Below are 21,361 nucleotides of genomic sequence, written 5' to 3'. Positions count from 1 at the left end.
TTCCAGGGGAACTCAGAGCTTCTGAAAACTCCTACTTCTGCCAGGCTGCCAGGCAGTTGGCCTCGGTACCGTCATCTCAACTCTGTGTCAAGCTGGCAAGTGGCGGTGACCCCACGTATGCCTTCAACATCCGCTTCACTGGGGAGGAGGTCCATGGCACCAGTAAGTGGCAGCCCTGCCAGGTTCCCTAGTGTAGTGGGCTGTTTAGAATATAAAACTTCTCAGGCTTATTTTCAGCCTAAGTGGCCTAAGTTTCACTTTCCTCATCACCCTGCTCTGCAGAAGCCAGGTCTGTGCCCAGAGTGACCGTCACATCTAGGGTCTCCAGGCAAGCCCCCTATAGACCGGTGCCTGCGCTGGTCTGGGCCTGTGCTCACTGAGGCACTGCTCTCACAGGATGGCCTGGCCTGGCCTGGCCCTCGAGAGGCAAGGCATTGGGAGCCCTTGATTAAAACAGCACTAGTGCTGCGCTCTGCAGGCCTAGCAGCTGGGACTGCTCCCTCATGAGCTGCTCATTATATGTAGCCGCAGACAGTCAGGAAATGCCTCCCACTGTGAATGGAGAAGAAACCATTCCTCCTTGCTAGTAGCACTGGGAGGGAGCCGAGCTCTGTCTCCCATTTGCCTAGTCTGCCCCCAAGGGAACCCTGTAGCCATCAGCAGCCCACTGGACAGGGATCTGCTATAGGGGGAATGTAGGCAAACCCCCCTGGGCAGACCCCCAGCCACTCAGGTGGCTCTGGTTCACTGAGAGCTCAGGGTATGCCAGGCCCATGCCCTCACAACACTGAAACTTTACACTGAAGAGTCAAGTAGCTTCTCCAAGGTCAAGGTCAGACAGCTGGCTGGGTTCCAAACCCAGGCCATTGACCTTCAGGCATCAGCAGTCAGGGCTGTCCTCAGAAGCAGAGGGCATCAGACCCTGCCATCTGCCCCAAAGCTGGGCCTCTGCATGGCTCTCACCAAACAGCATACAGGCACAGCTCTGCCCAGGGCTCCCTGACCTTAGGGCACTAACAGTGGAACACACAGAGAAGGCCAAGCAACAGAGGAGTTTTTCAAGGAAACCCATCTGGAACAACAGAAGTGCAGGTATTCATGTATTTGTCCACTCACGCACACATTCTCTGAGCCAACATGAGCACTGGGCGGTGAAGCACCTGTGTCAAGTCAAACTGGTGGCCTTGTCCTCTGCCTGGCCCAGGGAGATGAAAGTGGTTCAGACAAACCCACAAGTCAGGGCAGGCTTGCAGCTGAGAGAGGGGCCCCACATGGGGGTCTCATTTAATCCTTGATACAAGCCTGCAAGGTAGGTGCTTGCTCTCCCCACTTGACAGATGGGGTGACTGAGCCCTGGGGTCGCCCAGCAAGTTAACTGGCAGAGCAGGATTTGAGCTCAGATCTCCCAGTCCTCAGGATATGGTACTATCCAGTATCTCCTCCTGGGGACAGTCCCCAGAGCTGACACATCTTCATCTGTCCTGCAGGTGGCTCTTTCCGCCACTTCCTGTGGCAGGTGTGCAAAGAGCTGCAGAGTTCCTCCCTGTCGCTCCTCCTACTGTGCCCCAGCTCAGCCGTCAATAAGAACAAGGTAAGGCTGAGCCTGGGCAGCTGAGGGGCAATGGCCAGGGGCATGTGTCCTCGTCAGCTCCACACCTTTTCAGAAACCTTCCTGGTCTGGGCAGGCAGGTCCTTGCCACCTGGGTGGGCAAGCTCTTGGGGCAGGGCAGGTCCTAGCAGTGGCTTCTCTCCTACCTGCTATGGGATGTGCTGGCCTAGGACACATGTTCCCTGGCAGAGACAGAGACACAGGCCCACAGCTCCTCATCCCACTTCCACTTCCAGGGCAAGTACATCCTGACCCCCAGCCCCATCACCTACGGGGAGGAGCAGCTGCTGCACTTCCTGGGGCAGCTGCTGGGCATTGCAATTCGAGCAGACGTCCCTCTGCCCCTGGACCTCTTGCCCTCCTTCTGGAAGACGCTGGTGGGTGAGCCCCTGGACCCTGACCAAGACCTGCAGGAGGCGGACATACTCACCTACAATTACGTCAAGAAATTCGAGAGTGTAAGTGAAAGGCACATTTATAGGCCACGCGTGGTGGCTCATGCCTGAAATTCTAGCACTTTGGGACACCGAGGTGGGAGGGTTCCTTGAGGTCAGGGTCAGGAGTTCAAAACCAGCTTGAGCAAGAACAAGATCCTGTTCTCTATTAAAAATAGAAAAATTACCAGGCCATGGTGGTAGGCACCTGTAGTCCCAGTTACTTTGGAGGCTGAGGCAGGAACATTACTTGAGCCCAAGAGCTTGCGGTTTTTTGAGCTAGACTGATGCCATGGAACTCTAGCCTGGGCAACAGAGTAAGACTCTGTCTCAAAAAAAAAAAAATTATTATGGAGGCCCTGGGGCCCTTTTGTACTATGTCTATGTCAGCCACCATGGCAGACCTGAGCTCCCCAGTGAGAATCGGTTGGGATCCCACAGAGGACATCAGCAGTATAAACCATCCCGGCCACAAAGGCTTATCTCATGGGGACAAAAACCTCTGGCTTCCCTCTCTGCTAACAGCAGCAGACTGGGGCGTGACTAACCCTGCTGGGTTTCCCATTTACAGGTCCATCCCCAAGGGCCCGGGTAGCTGGGGAACTGCTACTAGGGGCCAGCTTCATTTTTAAGAGCTGTTCAGGGCCTCAGAGGGCAAGAGGTCAGCCCTGGGGATCATCTGAGATTGGCCAAGAAAAGCACTGGGAACAGAGTTCTCCCTCCTTAACTGTGCATGTGTGGGACACACACAGATGCTGAGGCCATGGTGACATCTGACCAGCACCCTCCTGAGGAGGATGTGTCTGATGCCCAGGCTGTCCGCTGGGCTTACAGAGCCGTTGGGTCCTCCACAGTTCAGCAGACAGTGCTGAGGCCCTGTTGTGGCCGAGGCTCTGGATCACATCCTGTCCTCAGAATGTTTGGGCTGCTGTCCTGTATGTAAGGCCCATGCAGACCACTGTATTCAACCGTCACAACAGCACCAAGAGGAGACTGAGGCTCAGGGAGGTGCAATGATTTGCCCAGGGCCCTGTGGCTAGCTGGCAGCACAGCCACGCAGAACCCCATACACCTCAACACCATGCTCCTCTCAGCCTGGAGAACTGACTCAGCAGGGTATGGGATTTGACCTCTGACCCAGCTCTCCTCCTAAAGCCATTTTCCTTTGCTCAAATGGGAGTAACTGTGTCTGAGGCCTGGCAGGGCTGCTTGCCACCAGAACCTCGGTTGAAGGAGGTATCAGCTGATTCTGACTCCACTGGCACAAAACTTGATGGGCCCACTGAGATGCCTCACAGCAGGCTCTGTGGTTGTCCCCCTTAGCTGCACCTCAGGGCAGCCAGTGCAAGGGGAATGCAAAGCTGGAGCTCTGGGTATCAGCTGGAAACAGGGATGAGGATGAATCATCTAAAGGTCAAAGGAAGACACCCTTTGGCCTGGGGCTTTCTCTGCTAGGCATTCCTCCTCTGAGAAATCTTCTTGGAGTGGAGGTCTGGGTTGGCAGCAAGGGGTGCAGCAGGCAGGGGATGAGAGATAGTGGCCAGGCAGATGGTTGAGTGGTCCAGCCAAGGCTTGTGGTTGAAGAGGATGGGTAAGGCCACAGTGATACCAGGACACCCGAACTACATGGCATCAGAGGATATGTACCAGAAGAGATGCTCCCAGTTGCTGTCTATGGAGGGTCTGCAGCCTTGTGGGCACAGATGGTAGGAGCTGGCTGCTAAGGACAATGTAGGCTCAGGCCATAACTCCTACCTATCCCTGTCCCAGAGCTGCAGGCTCCCTGGTGTCAGGTCTTGTCATCCCCTCTATAGCCCAGCATGCATGTCAGAGCATCTTTTGGACCCTATAGCTAGTATGTTCCATGGTGGGGGGAGTAGCCTTTGCATCTTCCACAATATCTGGCAGTTCAAGTAGAGGCGGCCTCCACAGTACCATCATGTAGTCGGAGTCACAGCAGTTAGAAGGGACTGCTCCTCACAAACAACAAGAAAGTCCTGGAATTTGGGTCTCATTAGCCTGACCCAGGTCATAAGCCCAAGCCTGCACTGGTGACAGGCTCTGGCTGGCCAGGCCTGGGTCATGGGCCTATTGATGCTGCCAAGGGTGGATACTGCCTCAGCTATGCCTGATGGTCACTCAGCTGGAGGTCAGGGTTCCACCATCCTAGGGCTTTGGTATCAGCGTAGCTATCAGCCCTACTCTGCTTCTGCCCTCCAGATCAACGACGAGACGGAGCTAGAGGCCTTGTGTGCCGAGATTGCCTCCCAGCACCTGGCTACTGAGAGCCCTGACAGTCCCAACAAGCCCTGCTGCAGGTTCACCTACCTGACCATGACGGGCGAGGAGGTGGAGCTGTGCAGCCATGGCCGGCACATCCCTGTGGCGTGAGTGTGCACGCGGGATGGGGATGGCCAGGGTATGACAGCGGCCCGTGGACTGAGGCAGTAGCACGGGGGCCTACATCAGGCAACAGGCGGATTTTACCAGGGGAAGGGATGTGATGTAGGGCGTTGGGCACCAAGAACGATGGTCTTCAGCTGAAGGAGTCATTAAAGAAACAGCAGCTCAGGCAGGTAACACTGAGGCAGGAAAAGAATGAACCAGTCTGCCAGGATGGGGACAACCTAGGCAACTGGGCCTGAGGACTCCTGAGAAAGGGTCCAGGACCTCTGGCCGACTGGGTATGGTCCCCAGATTGAGGAGGAGCAACTTCAGCATCCTCCCTCACATGGCCAGGTGGGAGAACAAGGACATCTACGCAGCAGCCATCCGGAGCCTGCGGCTGCGGGAGCTACAGAACATAGAGTGTGTGACAGCCGTGAGGGCCGGCCTGGGCTCCATCATCCCCTTGCAGCTGCTCACCACACTCAGCCCGCTGGAGATGGAGCTGCGTACCTGCGGCCTCCCATACATCAATCTCGAGTTCCTGAAGGTAGGTGGCACCAGACCTGCCACCCCGGTCACTCTTGTCATCTATGCAGGCAGCAGCCCTGACCTGCCTGGGCACTCTGGCCCATGGCCAGCTTGCTGTCTACTGCACCCTGCTGGGGGCTGGGAGGCCCTGGGGTAACAGAGGCCGGGCATCCTCACAACTGGGCCCTCTCTTTCCAGGCCCACACCATGTACCAGGTGGGGCTGATGGAGACAGACCAGCACATCGAATTCTTCTGGGGGGCCCTGGAGATGTTCTCTCAGGAGGAGCTGTGCAAGTTTATCAAGTTTGCTTGCAACCAGGAACGCATCCCATTCACCTGCCCCTGCAAAGATGGCGGCCCCGACACAGCCCACGTGCCCCCATACCCCATGAAGATTGCCCCCCCAGATGGCACAGCAGGTACTGCCCTCCTAGGGCCATGTTCCCAAGTGGTGGCACACAGGCCTTTCTTTCAGTTTGGAGTTGGGGCTACCAGGCCCTGCATGACAGACAGAGAATCAGCAATCAATGAGCCACACACACCAAAACCCAAATAGAAATAAGTATGGGGCGGGGAACAGAGGCATTACGGGTTAGGTGTTACGTATCTTCTAATGTTTTAAAAGAAGCTAAAAAATCCGTAACTTTTAAAATCCCCGCCCCCCTTTTCTTTCCTATGGCATCATAGCTTACAGTGACTTCAAACTCTTAGGCTCTAGAGATCCTCTTGCCTCAGCCTTCCAAGCAGCTGGAACTACAGGCACCTGCCACAATGCACAGCTAGTTTTTCTATTTTTAGTAGAGACGGGTCTTATTTTGCTCAGGCTGATCTCCAACTCCTGAGCTCAAGCAATCCACCTGCCTCAGCCTCCCAGAGTGCTAAGATTATAGGCATGAGCCACTGTGCCCAGCCACAAATCTCCCAAGTTTCAAATGCAGAAAAATAATTAAAAAATAGAAACTAAACACTTTGCTGACCAAGCCGCCCTACCTGCAGCAGCTTCCCACACAGCTCAGCAGTTTGGTACCCATGCCGTCCCGTAGTCTTACACGTGCCTTTTTCTCCTATAGGATCCTCTCCTACCCTGCTCTGGTTCCTAGGCCTGCTTTCCCCTCCTGCTAGGTCCCAGGATTGGCTTGGAGTTCCCCAAAGAGGCCATGCCAGAGAAGCTGGGCAGGCTTCCTTGAGATCCTAACACAGCCACAGGACTCGGCCTCTGACTTTGGCTCCATGTTTCTCTGTAGGTTCCCCAGACTCACGCTACATCCGAGTGGAGACCTGCATGTTCATGATCAAGCTTCCCCAGTACTCTTCTCTGGAAATCATGCTGGAGAAACTTCGTTGTGCCATTCACTACCGTGAAGACCCCCTAAGTGGCTGATGACAGGGAGCCCCAGGGTCAAGCTGTCACCGAGGCACCGTTCTGCGGGCTTGGGAAGCCTGCCACTGCGGGCACGTCCCTCTGGAGCACTGCGTGAGGAGTTGGCAACATTTTGCTTTTCCAAACTTTCGTCCATGTTCCAGGACCTCCTGGAAAACTTAACCTTTTGTATTTGTATGTTTTGTGATGGGTTGGTTCTTTTGCTGCCTGTTTGTGGTCTATATGTAGGATAGTTTAGTTCCCAGTTTGTGTCTAATTTGATCTTCCTGGACATTGTCCCTCGTGGCCATCAGAATCAGATGCCATAAGGCCCTAGTTGGTTCCTCATCACAGAACTACCAAGCAGAAGACTGGGGCTGAGATGAACTTGGCCAGAGTGCCTTGTTCTTTCTGCATAGCATCTCCAGACACGCCTGTGGCTGGCCCTTACACCCCTCCACCTCCCATCACCCACCCTACCGCCTGAAGCTGGAGTTTCTCCCAGAGGCAGCCCCTGTAGGCCTCCTTCCGTCTGGAGGAGGTGGTCGGGCCAGGTTCCCCAACACACAAGACACACACAGGGAGCTTTATACGTCAATCTTCCTGCTTTAGGACTTGCTCAAGGTCTTGGTTTTTCTGAGGAAAAGCCCACACTGGCTTTCCTGTCCCCTCCCACCTACACATGCCTATCTGCTATCTCTCTTTTGGGCCCCTGACAGTTGTCCCCAGAAGACTCCTAGAGAACTTAAGACTAAAGAGTTCATTCCTGACCTTAGTTCCTAGAGCCAGGCTGGGTGCATCCCAACTGTAGTAGTTGAGAAAACACCCAGGGTCGGGGACAGTGATGAGCCTTTTCCAAGACTGATTGAACAGGAAAGCACATGATTTGAGCCTACCCCACTTTGTGCTCAAAAATGGCCCATCCTCACTGCATTGACCCAAAGGAGAGGAAAGGGCCACGCACCCATTTTTAAAAGACCTATCTGAGGTGCTCTGCTCAATTTGGGGTCTATTTTAGTGACTCAGATCTTCAAGTCCAGATGCAGACTCCAGGGGGTCCTTCTGCCTCTCTGGTCAGGCCTGCCCAGCACCCCCTCGCTGCCTCATGTAAGTGTACATGCCAGGGCTGAGCTGCCTCTGGGCTCACCCTCTGCCCCAGTGCATTTGTGCCCCAAATAGGTCTTTGTCCAATGGTACTTTGTTCATGAGCAGCACATGCCACCTTGTTCGACACTGTCATTTTGGGCCTTGCCAGGTCTCACAGAATTGCATCACTGTATTTATTGTATAATATTGTGAATATTGGAAGTTCTGAGTGAGTGCGGTCTAGGCTTTGGAGTGTGGATGCTGGTCCAAGAAAAAGGATGTGCCCTGGCCTATTGGAAAGATGTGTGAGTTTTAGAGACATTACTACCCACCTCCTATTATTATGAAATGCATCAAGGACCATTATGGAAAAGATTCCCTGACCTAAGGATAAGACAAACCTAGGATAAATCGTGATGGCTGCATCAGCTACATTCGATGCAAAGAGTCACTTCTGGAGGTATTGAAACTGAAAGCAGTTCCCTTGCTTTGAAAGGAAGATGGTCAGCCCACTGCCTCCCAGAAGCCACAGCCCCCTTGACTTGGTATATGTGGGGGGTGGGGGGGAGGTCACATCTAGGATTTATTCCTGACAAGGATCCTCTAATTTAATTTCTGCATAGTGAAAGAGCTTCTGGATTTATTAGAAGTGGTTTTTCCTCCCTGTATCTTTCTTTAAATTCTTGGTTCCTTCCAATCCTCATCCCTTGAAAGGACTTGTCAGCTACCTCCCCAAGAAGTGTTGGCCCATCACTTGATTAGATGACAGTTGTGATTAGGTGACAGTTGTAAGGTATTTGCTGCTAACATGGCTGCTTTTCCCAGAGAGCACATTGAAGTCCAGACCAATCCAAATCTTGGCCCTAAAAAATGTGTGCTGTAAAGTTACTTGATATATATTTATTATAATTATTTATGGTTGCATTTAACAAACTTTTCATTCAATCTGATGCTATTTACACCATGTTGTGTAAAGGAAGCTCACTACAGGAAAAAAGTCACACCAATAAATAACCTTCATCTAATTTTGATTTACCTTAAGAGTTGTGTGATCATCTACTCTTGCTGAGCAAGGTCAAAGGCTGACATGCTTGGACGGCTCTGATACTTAAGTGCCGCCAAGTGGCCAGAAATTAAAGTGTTTATAATTACTGTGGTCTCTGCCCTTGATATGAGTCTTATTCCATTATGCGTACTAACTACCCATTCCCCCTACCCAACTCCTTGTGTCTGTGCTTTTCATATAGAAATTATGATCAAAGAGATGGAAATCCAAAGTCAAAGTCAAACCTAACCCTGCATGTCTGGCCCACTCTTTGTCCTGGCTCTTGTGCCTGGTGTGGGGATTCTCATGTGGATTGTTATATTGGGAGGGTCTGGGCCATTCTTAAACCAAATATCTTCCTTTGGGAGCTGGCAGTGGATTTAGACCTACTGTGTGCAGAAGGGAAATTCAGGAAAGAGGTAAGGACCTGGCTCATCCCACTGTCCATGATTAGTGCTCAGCCCTCTTCTTGCTCAGCTGCCTCCCTTTCCCAGGGAGCCTCTCTTCTCTATACTCCAGAGAATCCAAATGAGTTCTCTGGGTTTGCTCATCCCCTCCTACTGTTCCATGGAAAATCTCATCCAGACCCACTTCGTTCTCATTTGCTCAACTCCACCTTTCTTGTACTTAATAAATGCTAACTGTAGCAGAAGTGTCCCAGGTATGTCTTTATTATAGGAAGAGCAAAGACCCTCTTGGATGAGGAACAGGCAACCACTCACAGCAAAGAGAAGACCTCTGTTTAGACTCGAGAAGCTGAGTGATGGGATGCCTAAGCTCTTTGCCTGGCTTAGCACAGCAAGGATTTCCCTGTGCTCTCCACTGTGCTGAGACTACCTTCATAGGCCTCTTGAAAAATAAGTACTTTTAAAAAATATACCACTGGGGCGGCGCCTGTGGCTCAGTGAGCAGGGCGCCGGCCCCATATGCCGAGGGTGGCGGGTTCAAACCCAGCCCCGGCCAAACTGCAACAACAAAAAAATAGCCGGGCGTTGTGGCAGGCGCCTGTAGTCCCAGCTGCTCGGGAGGCTGAGGCAAGAGAATCGCGTAAGCCCAAGAGTTAGAGGTTGCTGTGAGCCGTGTGACGCCACGGCACTCTACCCGAGGGCGGTACAGTGAGACTCTGTCTCTACAAAAAAAAAAAAAGTATATACCACTGAAGGCTAAGCACAGTGGCTGACACTTGTAATCTCAGCATCTGGAGAGATGAATGCAGGAGAATCACTTAAGGCCAGGAGTTCAAGACCGGCCTGGGCAACATAGCAAGACCTAATCTCCCCAAAAAATTTACAATTAGCTGGGCATGGTGATGAGTCATAGTCTCAGCTACTCGGGAGACTGAGGCATGTGGACTGCTTGAGCCCAAGAGTTCAAGGTTACAGCGAGCTATGATTGTGCCACTGTGCTCCAGCCTAAGCAACAGAGTAAGACCCTGTCTCTTCATTTAAAAAAAAAAAAGTAATAATAATCAATAATCCTCATTAGTCAGCAGGGAAATATTATGAAATATACTACACCACCAAAAAAATCACAAAGATAATACCATGGCTGGGGAGGACTTGGAATGATCAAAATTTTTATAGACTGTGCAAAATCTAACCTACAACTATTTTGCAAAACCACCTGGCACTACCTATTACACATACTCCATAGCCCAGAAATTCCACTGCTAGGTCTAAGTCCATCAGAAAATATACACATATTCTCCAAAAGAAGGATATGAGAATGTTCATATTACTACTAAGTCACTGCCAAAACTGGAAACAAGTTGAAGGTCCATCAACAGAAGAATGGATAAATTATTGACATACAGCTGACTACTGTACAGGAAGAAAATGAACCACTGCAACAACATGGATGAGCCAGAACCGTAATAATCAGCTAAAGAAGCTGCACCTAAGAGTAATGAATAATGAGTTCATCTAAATTATGTTGACCATGGATATTAACAACTAATGGTGACAAAATATCAAGACCATGTTTACTTTTGGCCCAAGGAGAGGGACTAAAAGGGAGTATAAGGAATGTGGCAATGTCTTAGTAACATTCTGTTTCTTGGTGTGGGTGATGGTGACAAACATGTTCATACTGAGCTGTATGCTTCCATGCACTTTTCTGTAGGAATGATGTACTGTATAGATGGTTTCGTTAAAGTATGCCAAAACAAAAAATTCAAGAAATATAATAAAAGCACACATTCTGTCTTTATGAAACAAACAGAAATCTATCATTTCAATGTACAATTTCTGGGGTTTTTTTGTTTGTTTTTTTGAGACAGAGCCTCAAGCTGTCCCCCTGAGTAGAGTGCCATGGCATCACAGCTCACAGCAACCTCCAACTCCTGGGCTCAAGCAATTCTCTTGCCTCAGCCTCCCAAGTAGCTGGGACTACAGGCGCCCGCCACAACGCCCAGCTATTTTTTGGTTGCAGCCGTCATTGTTGTTTGGCGGGCCTGGGCTGGATTCGAACCCGCCAGCTCAGGTGTATGTGGCTGGCGCCTTAGCCGCTTGAGCCACAGGCACCAAGCCTCAATGTACAATTTCTGAAAGGGCAGATGATGGAATAATAATAAATGATTTAGCCAGAGAATATCATCACAGGGAACAAGATTATGTGTATCCCACCCCCTTTAAATTACATTTAAAAAATGAAGACACTGTAAAGAAAAGGAACTGGAGGCCTAATGTTCCAGTGTACCACAAGATTCGGAAGTTCATGTAAGAATTGCTTAGAATTGTACGACTAGGGCGGCACCTGTGGCTCAGTCGGTAAGGCGCCGGCCCCATATACAGAGGGTGATAGCCGGGCGTTGTGGCGGGCACCTGTAGTCCCAGCTACTCGGGAGGCTGAGGCAAGAGAATCGCTTAAGCCCAGGAGTTGGAGGTTGCTGTGAGCTGTGTGAGGCCACGGCACTCTACCGAGGGCCATACAGTGAGACTCTGTCTCTACAAAAAAAAAAAAGAATTGTACGACTAGAAGCTACGTCCTGGAGAAACAATCTCAGAAGCTCACAATTCCAGCCCCCAGGCACTTGAGAGGAGGACCAAACCAAAAATGGGGACAAATCCATCCACTGAACATCCGAAAGAAACCCTTTCCCAGCCACTCTCCATGTTCACAATCCACATCCCAAATTCAGAGAAAAGACATACAGGTACTAAAATCTAGGGATCTCCAGTGAAAACACTAGCCAAGTAACCTACAGTGAAGAAAAGCTGCTTTTAGTGCCCTGCTCTTAGATAGTTAAGAATCAGAGGGAACAGCTACAACATAAAACACTAAAGCAAAAATAACTCCCAGGAAATGGGCAATATACAGAGAAGATACCCAAAAATTAAACATGCCACCAACATACAAGTATTGCATCCACTAAGTAAGAAAAAAAGGCTGTGAGCTGGGCCCGGTGGCCCACACCTAGAATCCTAGCATTTTGGGAGGCTGAGGCAAAAGGTTCACTTTTGGTCAGTTTAGAACCAGCCTGGGCAATATAGAAAGACTCCATTTCTACAAAAAATTTAAAAATTAACTGGACATAGCCCAGCTACTTGGAAAGTTGAGGCAGGAAGATCGCTTGAGCCCCAGAGTTTGAGGTTACAGTGAACTATCATGACCAGCCAGGAAAAGACTAAGACCTGCCTCAAAAAATGAAGAAAAAAAAAAAAGAAAAGAAAAAACGGCTGTGAGAGGATAAAAGAAAGGGTTTCAAATTAATCAAAAATACGGTGGTTTGGGGTTTTTTTTTTTTTTTTGAAAGTCGTGCTCTATGCCCTGGGTAGAGAGAGTGTCATAGCTCACAGCAACCTCAAATTCTTAGGCTTAAGTGATGCTCCTGCTTCAGCCTCTCAAGTAGCTGGGACTACAGACACCCACCACAATGCCTGACTGGTTTTTTTTCTATTTTTATTAGAGATCAGGTCTCACTCTCGCTCAGGCTGGTCTCAAACTCCAAGAATTAGCTGCACAGCCTTATGTAAACTCCCACTTCTCCTATGGCTAGGGTTCTACCTACAAAACGGGGTAAATCTTCCCACTTTTCCCACCCCTACTACATTTTGGGAAGAACAAATGACCTCAAAATGATCTAAAGCGCTACGGTAGCAGATAATCTTGCTAAAGCTCAACTACTCCACCCAGGACTGAGGCTTTTGAAAAATCTGCTTTTCTCAGCTCAATGCCTGTGGCTCAAGCGGCTAAGGGACCAGCCACATACACTTGAGCTGGCGGGTTTGAATTCAGCCCAGGCCCGCCAAACAATAATGATAGCTGCAACCAAAAAATAGCCGGATGTTGTGGTGGGCACCTGTAGTCCCAGCTACTTGAGAGGCAGAGGCAAGAAAATCCCTTGAGCCCAGGAGTTGGAGGTTGCTGTGAGCTGTGATGCCATAGCACTCTACCCAGGGCAACAGCTTGAGGCTCTGTCTCAAAAAAAAAAAATCTGCTTTTCTCACGCAGTGCCTGTGGCTCAGTGAGTAGGGCACTGGCCCCATAAACCCAGGGTGGCAGGTTGGAACCTGGCCCCAGCCAAACTGCAACAAAAAAATAACAGGGCGTTGTGGCAGGCACCTGTAGTCCCATCTATTTGTGAGGCCGAGGCAAAAGAATTGCCAAAGCCCAAGAGCTGGAAGTTGCTGTGAGCTGTGATGTCACAGCACTCTAATGAGGGTGACAAAATGAGACTCTGTCTCCAAAAAAAAAAAAAAAAAAAGAAAGAAAGAAAAGAAAAATCTGCTTTTATATATTGAATCAGAGGTAACCCCACATCCCAATCATCTCCAGGGCTACAGCAAGCCTATCAGTTTCCTCAAGAGTCCAATTTAAGGCCAGGTGCAGTGGCTCACGCCTGTAATGCTAGCATTCTGGGAGGCCGAGATGGGTGGATTACTTGAGCTCAGGAGTTGGGAGACTAGCCTGAACAAGAAAATCAGCCAGAGGAGAGGGGAGGAGAGAGGAGGGGAGGGGAGGGGAGCGGAGGGAGTGTGATTGGTGGGATCACACCTACGGTGCATCTTACAAAGGTACATGTGAAACTTACTAAATGTAGAATATAAATGTCTTAACACAATAACTAAGAAAATGACAGGAAGGCTATGTTAACCAGTATGATGAAAATATGTCAAATGGTATATAAAACCAGTGTATGGTGCCCCATGATTGCATTAATGTACACAGCTATGATTTAATAATAAATAAAAAAAAAAAAAAAGAAAGAAAGAAAAGAAAATCAGCCGGGCATTATGGCAGGTGCCTATGGTCCCACCTACTTGGGAAGCTGAACAAGAGATCTCTTGAGCTCAGAAGTTTTAAGTTGCTGTGAGCTATGATATCACAGCACTCTACCCAGTATATAAGACTGTCTCAAAAATGGAAAAAAAAAAAAAAAAGAAAAAGAGTCCAATTTAAGAGAAGACACTACACCTTGAATGTCTGGCACATTCTAAGCTCATGCTGGAGCTGCAAGGGCTACATAAATCTCAGAAAAGCCCAGTCACACCCACACCCCAAGGCCAACCTCTCTGGCCTTCCTGCTTTCTCTAAAGTGTACAGGAAAAGGATCCAAAAGACTTGAGCTGAACTCCAAGTACAAACTTTATTTCCATTACAAGGAAGTTTAATAATAATTATTATAATAGTAAAATAAAAAGAAGGGGAAGGGGCTCTGATATTTGGTTTTCAGAGCAAGCATGGAACTGGGGCAGAGCCCAGCCCAGCCCTCAGCTTTCCTCGGTACCCAGTAAAGGGCAGCAAGCACAAAGGACCCATGCTCCCCACCAAGAACAGAAGGCAGTGATGCCAAATGCAGAGGAAGCAGGTTAAAACAGCCCCTAATCCACTCCAGCTCAACTCATTTCCAAAAACTTCATTCCTAACACTGTTGGCCTGAGTACTTTCCCAGAGCTCTTCCACACACAACTGAGGCCCAGCCTAGAGTGAGTGGGGCAGTACCCTGGAGAAGGTACCCCAAATCCCCAAATTTAGGCCCCACAGGGCATAGAATCACTTCACTAGGGGTACCAGGTTTCTAGAACCCCCGCCCCCCCCCACCAGGACCACATAGCACCAAGAAGCAGTGGTGACAGTATGTCAAAGGATGGAGCCCTGGTGGCCATGAGGCTGTAACTTGTATTTCGCTGCTGTTCAAAGGCAGCTACTAAGGGTGAAACATTTCTCAACAGCCTCCCTGCTAACCCTCCCTCAAACCCTCAAACTCCCACAGCACAATCTCAAAAGACACAAAATGGCCATAACTTACAAAAAAAGTTAAAATCCAGAAAAATCTCCCCTGCCCAAAGAGCTACAGAGGCAGGGCCTGCACTGTAGCTGTGCATAAAAGGTAGAAACCATGTGAAGGGTCTCTGAAGATAACATCACTCCTCTTCCTCTTCTGCATCCCCAGCTCCCTGCTGCTTGGGGGGCTTTGCCTATTTAACAAAACACAAACAAGGAAATAGTAAGTAAAAGCACAATACTACTCCCATGGAGCCCTGAAAATGTCCAAATTCCACATCAAAAGCCAAACGAACAGTCCTTCAGCCACAACCACCCTAGCCCCAGCAACTTATGACTTTAAGAGCTATATCTGCCCCACCCATGGCTGAGACTCCCCTGGATCCCAGGTTACCTTTGGAGTTCTGCTGCGGTAGCTGGCAGCTGTGGGGGTGACTCGGGAGTTCCTGCCACTTTCACTCCTACCACTGAAAGAAAAAAATCAGAAAGTAGCTCCTGATAAGCCCCTGAACAAAAGTCAGGAAACTCAGAGGAAACAGAAATAGCTGGTATCACAGCAAAAGCAGCTCTCTGCTATCACACAAACCCCTCACATAGCAAAAGAATTTTGGTGGCCAGGCAAGGTGGCTCACACCTGTAATCCTTGCACTCTGGGAGGCCAAGGCAGGTGGACTGCTTGAGCTTACAAGTTCAAGACCAACCTGAGCAAAAGCAAGACCCTGTCTCTAATAAAAACAGAAAAACTAGACAGCACCTGGGTGGCGCCTGTGGCTCAAAGGGGTAGGGTGCCGGTCCCATATGCCAGAGGTGGTGGGTTCAAACCCAGCCCTGGCCAAAAAAAAACAAAACAAAAACTAGGCAGCACCTATGGCTCAGTGGGTAGGGCGCTGGCCTCATGTGCGGGTTCGAACCCGGCCCCAGCCAAACTGCAACAAAAAAGGGAGGGGGAAACTGAGGCAAAAGGATCACTTAAGCCTGAGTTGGAAGTTTCTATGAGATACGATGCCACGGCACTTTACCCAGGGCAACAGTTTGAGACTCTGTCTCAAGGAAAAAAAAAAAAAAACAACCCCAAAATATATTTTGAAATCTGGTAAAAATATAGGAAAAAGCCACATTCCTCCCCTTCCCATGGACCTTAGCCTTACTCCAGGCCTTTTGCCCAAATTCTTTCTAGCTCCATTCCCAGGCTATTGATTCTTACCTAGCTCCATATCTTCCTGCAGGCCCATGTGGGAAAGAGGGCACAAGGTTTTCTGGGTAGAGGTTTCGAACCGATTGAATCACTGGAACATGCCCAGCAGCCCCATTCTGACTGTTTCGATTCTGCCCCTGGATGTCCTGGCTGTCTGGGTTGTTGAGCTTCAGTACACAAGGAGGACTGGGTGGGCACCCAGGTCTGGGGCCCGAAGTTGATTTTGACAGTCGGTTATAGGTAGCTTTCATACTGTTGATGGGTCTGCTGGGGGGCAGAGGGTAGGTGGGCCCATTAGCTGTTTCCTGCTTGATATCATCCATGTAACCAGAAGACAGGTCTCCTGAGAAGACAAGATAGTTAACAGCTTTAAGGAAAACTTCTTTGCTTTTGCTATAATGCTGGATTTAGGGCAGGATCAAAAAAACTCTAGATCAGTGGTTCTCAACCTTCCTAATGCCTCAACCCTTTAATACAGTTCCTGTGGGTTACGACATATAGGTTGAGAACCGCTGCTCTAGATAGAATATAACTGCTCACCCCTAAAGACTGCTGGAACCCACGTCTCTAGGACAGGGTTAGAAACACTTTTGTCTACTCTCCACACTTATTATCAGAGTCCTAAAATACAGCTTCCTAGCTATTCAACAACAGTGTGCAAGCACATATTGAAAATAGTTTTTTTCTTTCTTTTTCCATATTGCCCAGGCTAGCCCCAAACTTCTGGGCTCAAGGGATCCTCCCACTTCAGCATCTTCAGTAGCTGGAACTACAGGTCACAGCAACCTCAAACTCTTGGGCTCAAGCAATTCTCTTGCTTCAGCCTCCCGAGTAGCTGGGACTACAGACACCCGCTAGCTCAATGGTGCCCAGCTGTTTTTTTTTTGTTCTGTTCTGTTTTGTTTAGCAGGTCCAGGCCAGGTTCGAACCCACCAGCCCTGGAGCATGTGGCCAGCGCCCTAACCATTGAGCTATAGGCGCCCAGGTTGAAAAGTAACTTCTAATTGGCTTTGTAGTAGAGAGGATTTGAAAACAGTTTCCTTGCCTAGTCATGAGGCTCTTAAGTAATAATGTTTGAGTACCCTAAGTATATTTCAAATAGAAGTAGAGTCCTAGGGCAGCTACAGTGAAGTCTGCAAATTACCTATAAATAATCCAGTAAGTGCACAAAAGGAAGACCCACACCTTATTCTAAGCAATGATTACTAAGTGTCTCCTGAATATCCACAAAGCCACTGGGTTAATGAGGGACCACAGCTGGCTGTAGGAGTCCCCCATGAGACCCTAGAGTGCTTAGTAACTCAAGATTTAGGCAACTCCCATGTTAGAGCAGGGGATGAGAAGTGGTAAGCAGGCTCAAGCCAGCAATGGAGCTGTGGCCTTGGCTCAGCTCTGGCTAATACCCTGGTGTCTGACACGCCTCCTGGGCAGCTCTGGTGAGGTCTCTCCAGGCTGAGAATCCTGTCTAGGAATCCCCTCTGTCACGTGGTTGTTTGCTGTGGCTGGGCGTTGGTCACACTGGTCCTAAACAAGAAAAATCAGAGTAAATACCTCTGAACTAAGTCATTCCTGAAACAGGGAGCTGTGGGAGGAAAGGGAAAAAGAGCAGGGTGGGTGAGCACACCTCACCAGGATGGGAACTTTGACAACACTGAGAGGAAGGTCCTGGGAACTAAGAAGCAGCACACATCTGGAACAGCAGTCATGTCCACTGGTACCAGGGGCACTGACAGAAGTACTTTCTGATCAGTGCAGGAATGAAAGAAGGGCTGATCTTGGCCGCCCAGAAAAGAAAGCATTTCTATACTTCAATCAGAGTGTGTGGTTGCTTATTTCAGTTTCCTCTACAAGACAACAGCAGTTACTTATCTATTATTTGGTCCAAAAGTGGAAGTCTTATTCAAGAAATGAAATGTATTATGTTCTAGCAACAGCTGTATGTCATGAACTATAAAAATGATGCCCATAACACATAAGAGGAGAAAATGTATTTTCTGCTAACAGATTAAAATCCTATATTGCAAAAGCTAACATAGGATTTGAAATTGTCTAGTCCAACTCACTCATTTATAGATGTCCCCAGTGAGGGGGCTAGAACCTACCCAAATTCAACCATAGAGCAAAGCCAAAACTAGACACCCCACCCCCCAAGTCTCCAGGAATGTAAATCTCAAATGCCACCACATCAGAAAGAACCCACTTGAAGAGCAGAATGCATCAATGACCTGAGGGAAACTCTTTGTCTCAAAAAAAAAAAAAAAAAAAAGTCTCACTTTGTCACCCTCAGTAGAGTGCCATGGCATCATAGTTGACAGCAACCTCAAACTCTTGGGTTCAAGCAATTCTCTAGCCTCAGCCACCCAAGAAAGTGGGACTACAGGCGCCCGTGACAACCCCTGCTATTTTTAGAGATGGGGTCTTGCTCTTGCTCAGACTGATCTTGAACTCCTAAGCTCAAGGGATCCACCCACCTGAGCCTCTCAGAGCGCTAGGATTATAGGAGTGAGCCACCATGCCCAGATCTAAGGGAAACTTTTTTTTTTTTTTTTTGAGATAACAGTGTCAAGCTGTCACCCTGGGTGGTGCTGTGGCATTACAGCTCACAGCAACCTCTAACTCTTGGGCTCAAGTAATTCTCTTGCCTCAGCCTCCCAAGTAGCTGGGACTACAAGTGCCCTACACAACATCCGGCTATTTTGTTGTGGTTGTTCAGCTGCCATTATTATTTTAGCTGATCCAGGCTGGGTTTAAACCCACCCAGTGTATGTGGCCAGCACCCTACCCACTGAGCTATGGGGACTGCCCTGAGGGAAACTCTTATCTAAACCCTTCCATGCCTATTCAAATACAGTGCTAGCTCTTTGGTCCTCAGCTAGTTACATGACAGTTAAGCTGCCAGAAGACAAAGTCTGAAGGCCTAAAGTATTATGTCCCTCAGATAGCTGATAAGCACAAGGCCTGACCGGAAGCCAAGTGTAGGGACTCCTGATTTAGGTTAAAATGCAACTTAATAGCTAAAGAAGTAGTCTTATCTCTGGAAACCTTAGCCTCACTTAGAGAATCAGCATGGTGGACAGGTCCTCCAGGGATTCTTACCTGATGATGAAACAGAACTTCCTCTTCAAGCTGTACCCCACAGAATTCACATGGGATAATGATGGTGTCCTCCACAGAGGGAGAATTGTTAAGGCCCATCAAAGAGGCTAACTGGTTACTTGCAGCCTGCTGCAGAAAGTTCTGGAAGATGACATCAGGTTCCTCCACCCTTCTGGGTGAAGAGCTGCCAGTATGGAATGAAGGTAAGGCACGTGAAGGGTTACAGCTTGTCTGTCATTCAAAAACATAGGTTAAAGAAAAAAATCAGAGGTTAAGGAAAAACTATACTCCTAAATCCTAAAACATTTTCAAGAAGTCACAAAATGTTAATGCTTGATATTGGGAAGAGGGGCTTAAAAGAGTCAGAGGAATCCACATAGAACACTCACTTTACTTTTAAGTGCTTCTATGCTAATTTTTTACCGTGTTCATGGATACCCGCAGCCATATAATAAAAGAGGCCCAAATATTCTTTCTTACTCTTATTAATAGATTTTATTATGGTGTTCCCAAACCAAAAACTAGATGTCTACAAATACTGTATTATTCCATTTATGGAGGGAAGGTATGTTCCACCACCTAAGGGACAGGTCTACTTAGTAGCTGGGATAATGCCAGATAATGCCAAATCAAACACAGTGTTGAGAGTAAAAGTGGGTCCCTTCACCAGGTAATCCTAAAACACATAAGGCTAGTCTCTAACCATTCCTAAATGCCTCAATGACTCTGAATCACTCAAAAAATAGGCCAGGTATGATGGCTCACGCCTGTAATCCTAGCACTCTGGGAGGCCAAGGTGGGTGGACTGCTTGAACTCAGAAGTTCAAGACCAACCTGAGCAAGAGCAAGGTCCTGTCTCTACTAAAAAGTAGAAATGAACTAGCCAGGCACTGTGGTACATGCCTGTAGTCCCAGGTACTTGGGAGGCTGAAACAAAAGGATCACCCAAACCCAAGAGTTTGAGGTTGCTATGAGCTATGATGCTGCTGATCATACAACATACATATAGAATATAAAAAATCATTCAAAAAATACCTGACACCTTTCATAACCAGGTATTGAGAGATTTAGAAACTAGAAAAACCTAATACCTGGCCTCATGGAACTTAGCTTAGTGGTACAGACCAACAGAGGATCAGAAGACCACAGGGTAATATGAGGAGACCACACAAGTGGGACTCTTAACCTTGTCTTCAGAGTGTCCCTCAGGATGCTTTCCGAAAAGTCATATCTGAACCCAGGCTACACACAGGAGGTCTGAGTTCTTGGGTGTGTTAAGGATGCAGGGGCAGGGCATGTACATTCCAGGGAGAAGAAGTCATGTGCAGAAAAAACCTTTGACCCTTCTAGGGAACTGCAAGGACATAAACACAGTTCCAATAAATCAAAATGTGGCATGAGATGAGACCAGATCATACGACAGTTGGCAGAGACGGACTCTAGCCATCGCCGTATGGTCTGCTGACAGGATTAGTTCTGCAGGAATGAGCATCACTTTTTCTAACAGGGTAGAAGGCTGAGATTTCATACCTGTGTGTCAGTCACACCATGGTGAAAAACACAGTTGCTACTCCTACTACAAGCATTGTACTAAAATGGTGTGTTCAAGACTTCATGTGCCTGCACATGTTCCTACCTAAAACCCTCGAGTAATTCACAACACACCTGATGGTCAATCAGCAATTCCTCTGGATAGAGCTCCTCACAAAATTCACAAGGCAACATGGTCTCGTCAGCTGCACCTAGGTATCAGGCCATACACATAGACTCAAATTAACAAAAATCAAACTTAATTTCAACTTTATTTTTTTTGAGACAGAGTCTCAAGCTGTTGCTATGAGTGAGTGCCAGTGTCTTAGCTCACAGCAACCTCAAACTCAGGCTCAAGCAATCCTTTGCCTCAGTTTTTCTATTTTTAGTAGAGACAGGGTCTTGCTTTTGCTCAGGCTAGTCTTGAACTCGTGAGCTCAAGCAATCCTCCTGCCTTGGCCTCCAAGAGTACTAGGATTACAGGCATGAGCCACCATGCCCAGCCTTGATTTCAACTTTTTATCCCCTCATAGGTTTTTATATAAAAGTTTGACTACCTTTGACATTTTTTAGATCTAGCAATAACTGGGGCTACAAATTCCCAGAGGGAAACCATCCAAGAGACAAACCCTAGGCAAATCTTCCATTATGGAACAAGAGGTTTACTTGATACCAATTTCCTGAGTAGGAGTAAAAGAGCAATGTGCCCCTACTCTAAGGAAGAAATTTAAGTATGCAATAACCTAGGCACTAACCTAAGTGTTTTCCAAGCATTATTTCACTCCTCAGGAAAACTTATGAAGGTGATCCTACATAATACTCATTTTATAGATGAAGAAATAAAGGCTCATCTATTACTGGCA

At 48.3% G+C, this 21,361-nt stretch overlaps 2 protein-coding genes across 9 annotated transcripts in view; one reads left to right on the top strand and one right to left on the bottom strand.

Moving 5' to 3' along the window:
* HECTD4 (HECT domain E3 ubiquitin protein ligase 4) overlaps positions 1-8,559 on the top strand; it is a 213,402-nt gene extending 204,843 nt beyond the window's left edge. For all 5 annotated transcript variants that reach the window (XM_053588942.1, XM_053588943.1, XM_053588941.1 and 2 more), the window contains exons 70-76: positions 7-162; positions 1,488-1,591; positions 1,846-2,067; positions 4,264-4,430; positions 4,783-4,978; positions 5,158-5,380; positions 6,206-8,559. In XM_053588942.1, the coding sequence (XP_053444917.1) occupies positions 7-162; positions 1,488-1,591; positions 1,846-2,067; positions 4,264-4,430; positions 4,783-4,978; positions 5,158-5,380; positions 6,206-6,342 (1,205 nt within the window). In that variant the 3' untranslated portion in view covers positions 6,343-8,559. The remainder of the gene's footprint in view (positions 1-6; positions 163-1,487; positions 1,592-1,845; positions 2,068-4,263; positions 4,431-4,782; positions 4,979-5,157; positions 5,381-6,205) is intronic.
* Positions 8,560-14,025: 5,466 nt separating this feature from the next.
* TRAFD1 (TRAF-type zinc finger domain containing 1) overlaps positions 14,026-21,361 on the bottom strand; it is a 35,299-nt gene continuing 27,963 nt past the window's right edge. For all 4 annotated transcript variants that reach the window (XM_053590252.1, XM_053590251.1, XM_053590253.1 and 1 more), the window contains 6 exons: positions 20,634-20,710; positions 18,969-19,199; positions 17,276-17,396; positions 15,882-16,215; positions 15,072-15,144; positions 14,026-14,871 (listed from right to left, as the gene is read on the bottom strand). In XM_053590252.1, coding sequence (XP_053446227.1) covers positions 14,818-14,871; positions 15,072-15,144; positions 15,882-16,215; positions 17,276-17,396; positions 18,969-19,199; positions 20,634-20,710 — 890 coding nt within the window. In that variant the 3' untranslated portion in view covers positions 14,026-14,817. The remainder of the gene's footprint in view (positions 14,872-15,071; positions 15,145-15,881; positions 16,216-17,275; positions 17,397-18,968; positions 19,200-20,633; positions 20,711-21,361) is intronic.

Source organism: Nycticebus coucang, chromosome 4 (assembly GCF_027406575.1).
Source record: "Nycticebus coucang isolate mNycCou1 chromosome 4, mNycCou1.pri, whole genome shotgun sequence".
NCBI lineage: Eukaryota > Metazoa > Chordata > Mammalia > Primates > Lorisidae > Nycticebus > Nycticebus coucang.
The sequence above is the reverse complement of the archived record's forward strand: the minus strand, read 5'-3'. Positions and strand labels throughout refer to the sequence as shown.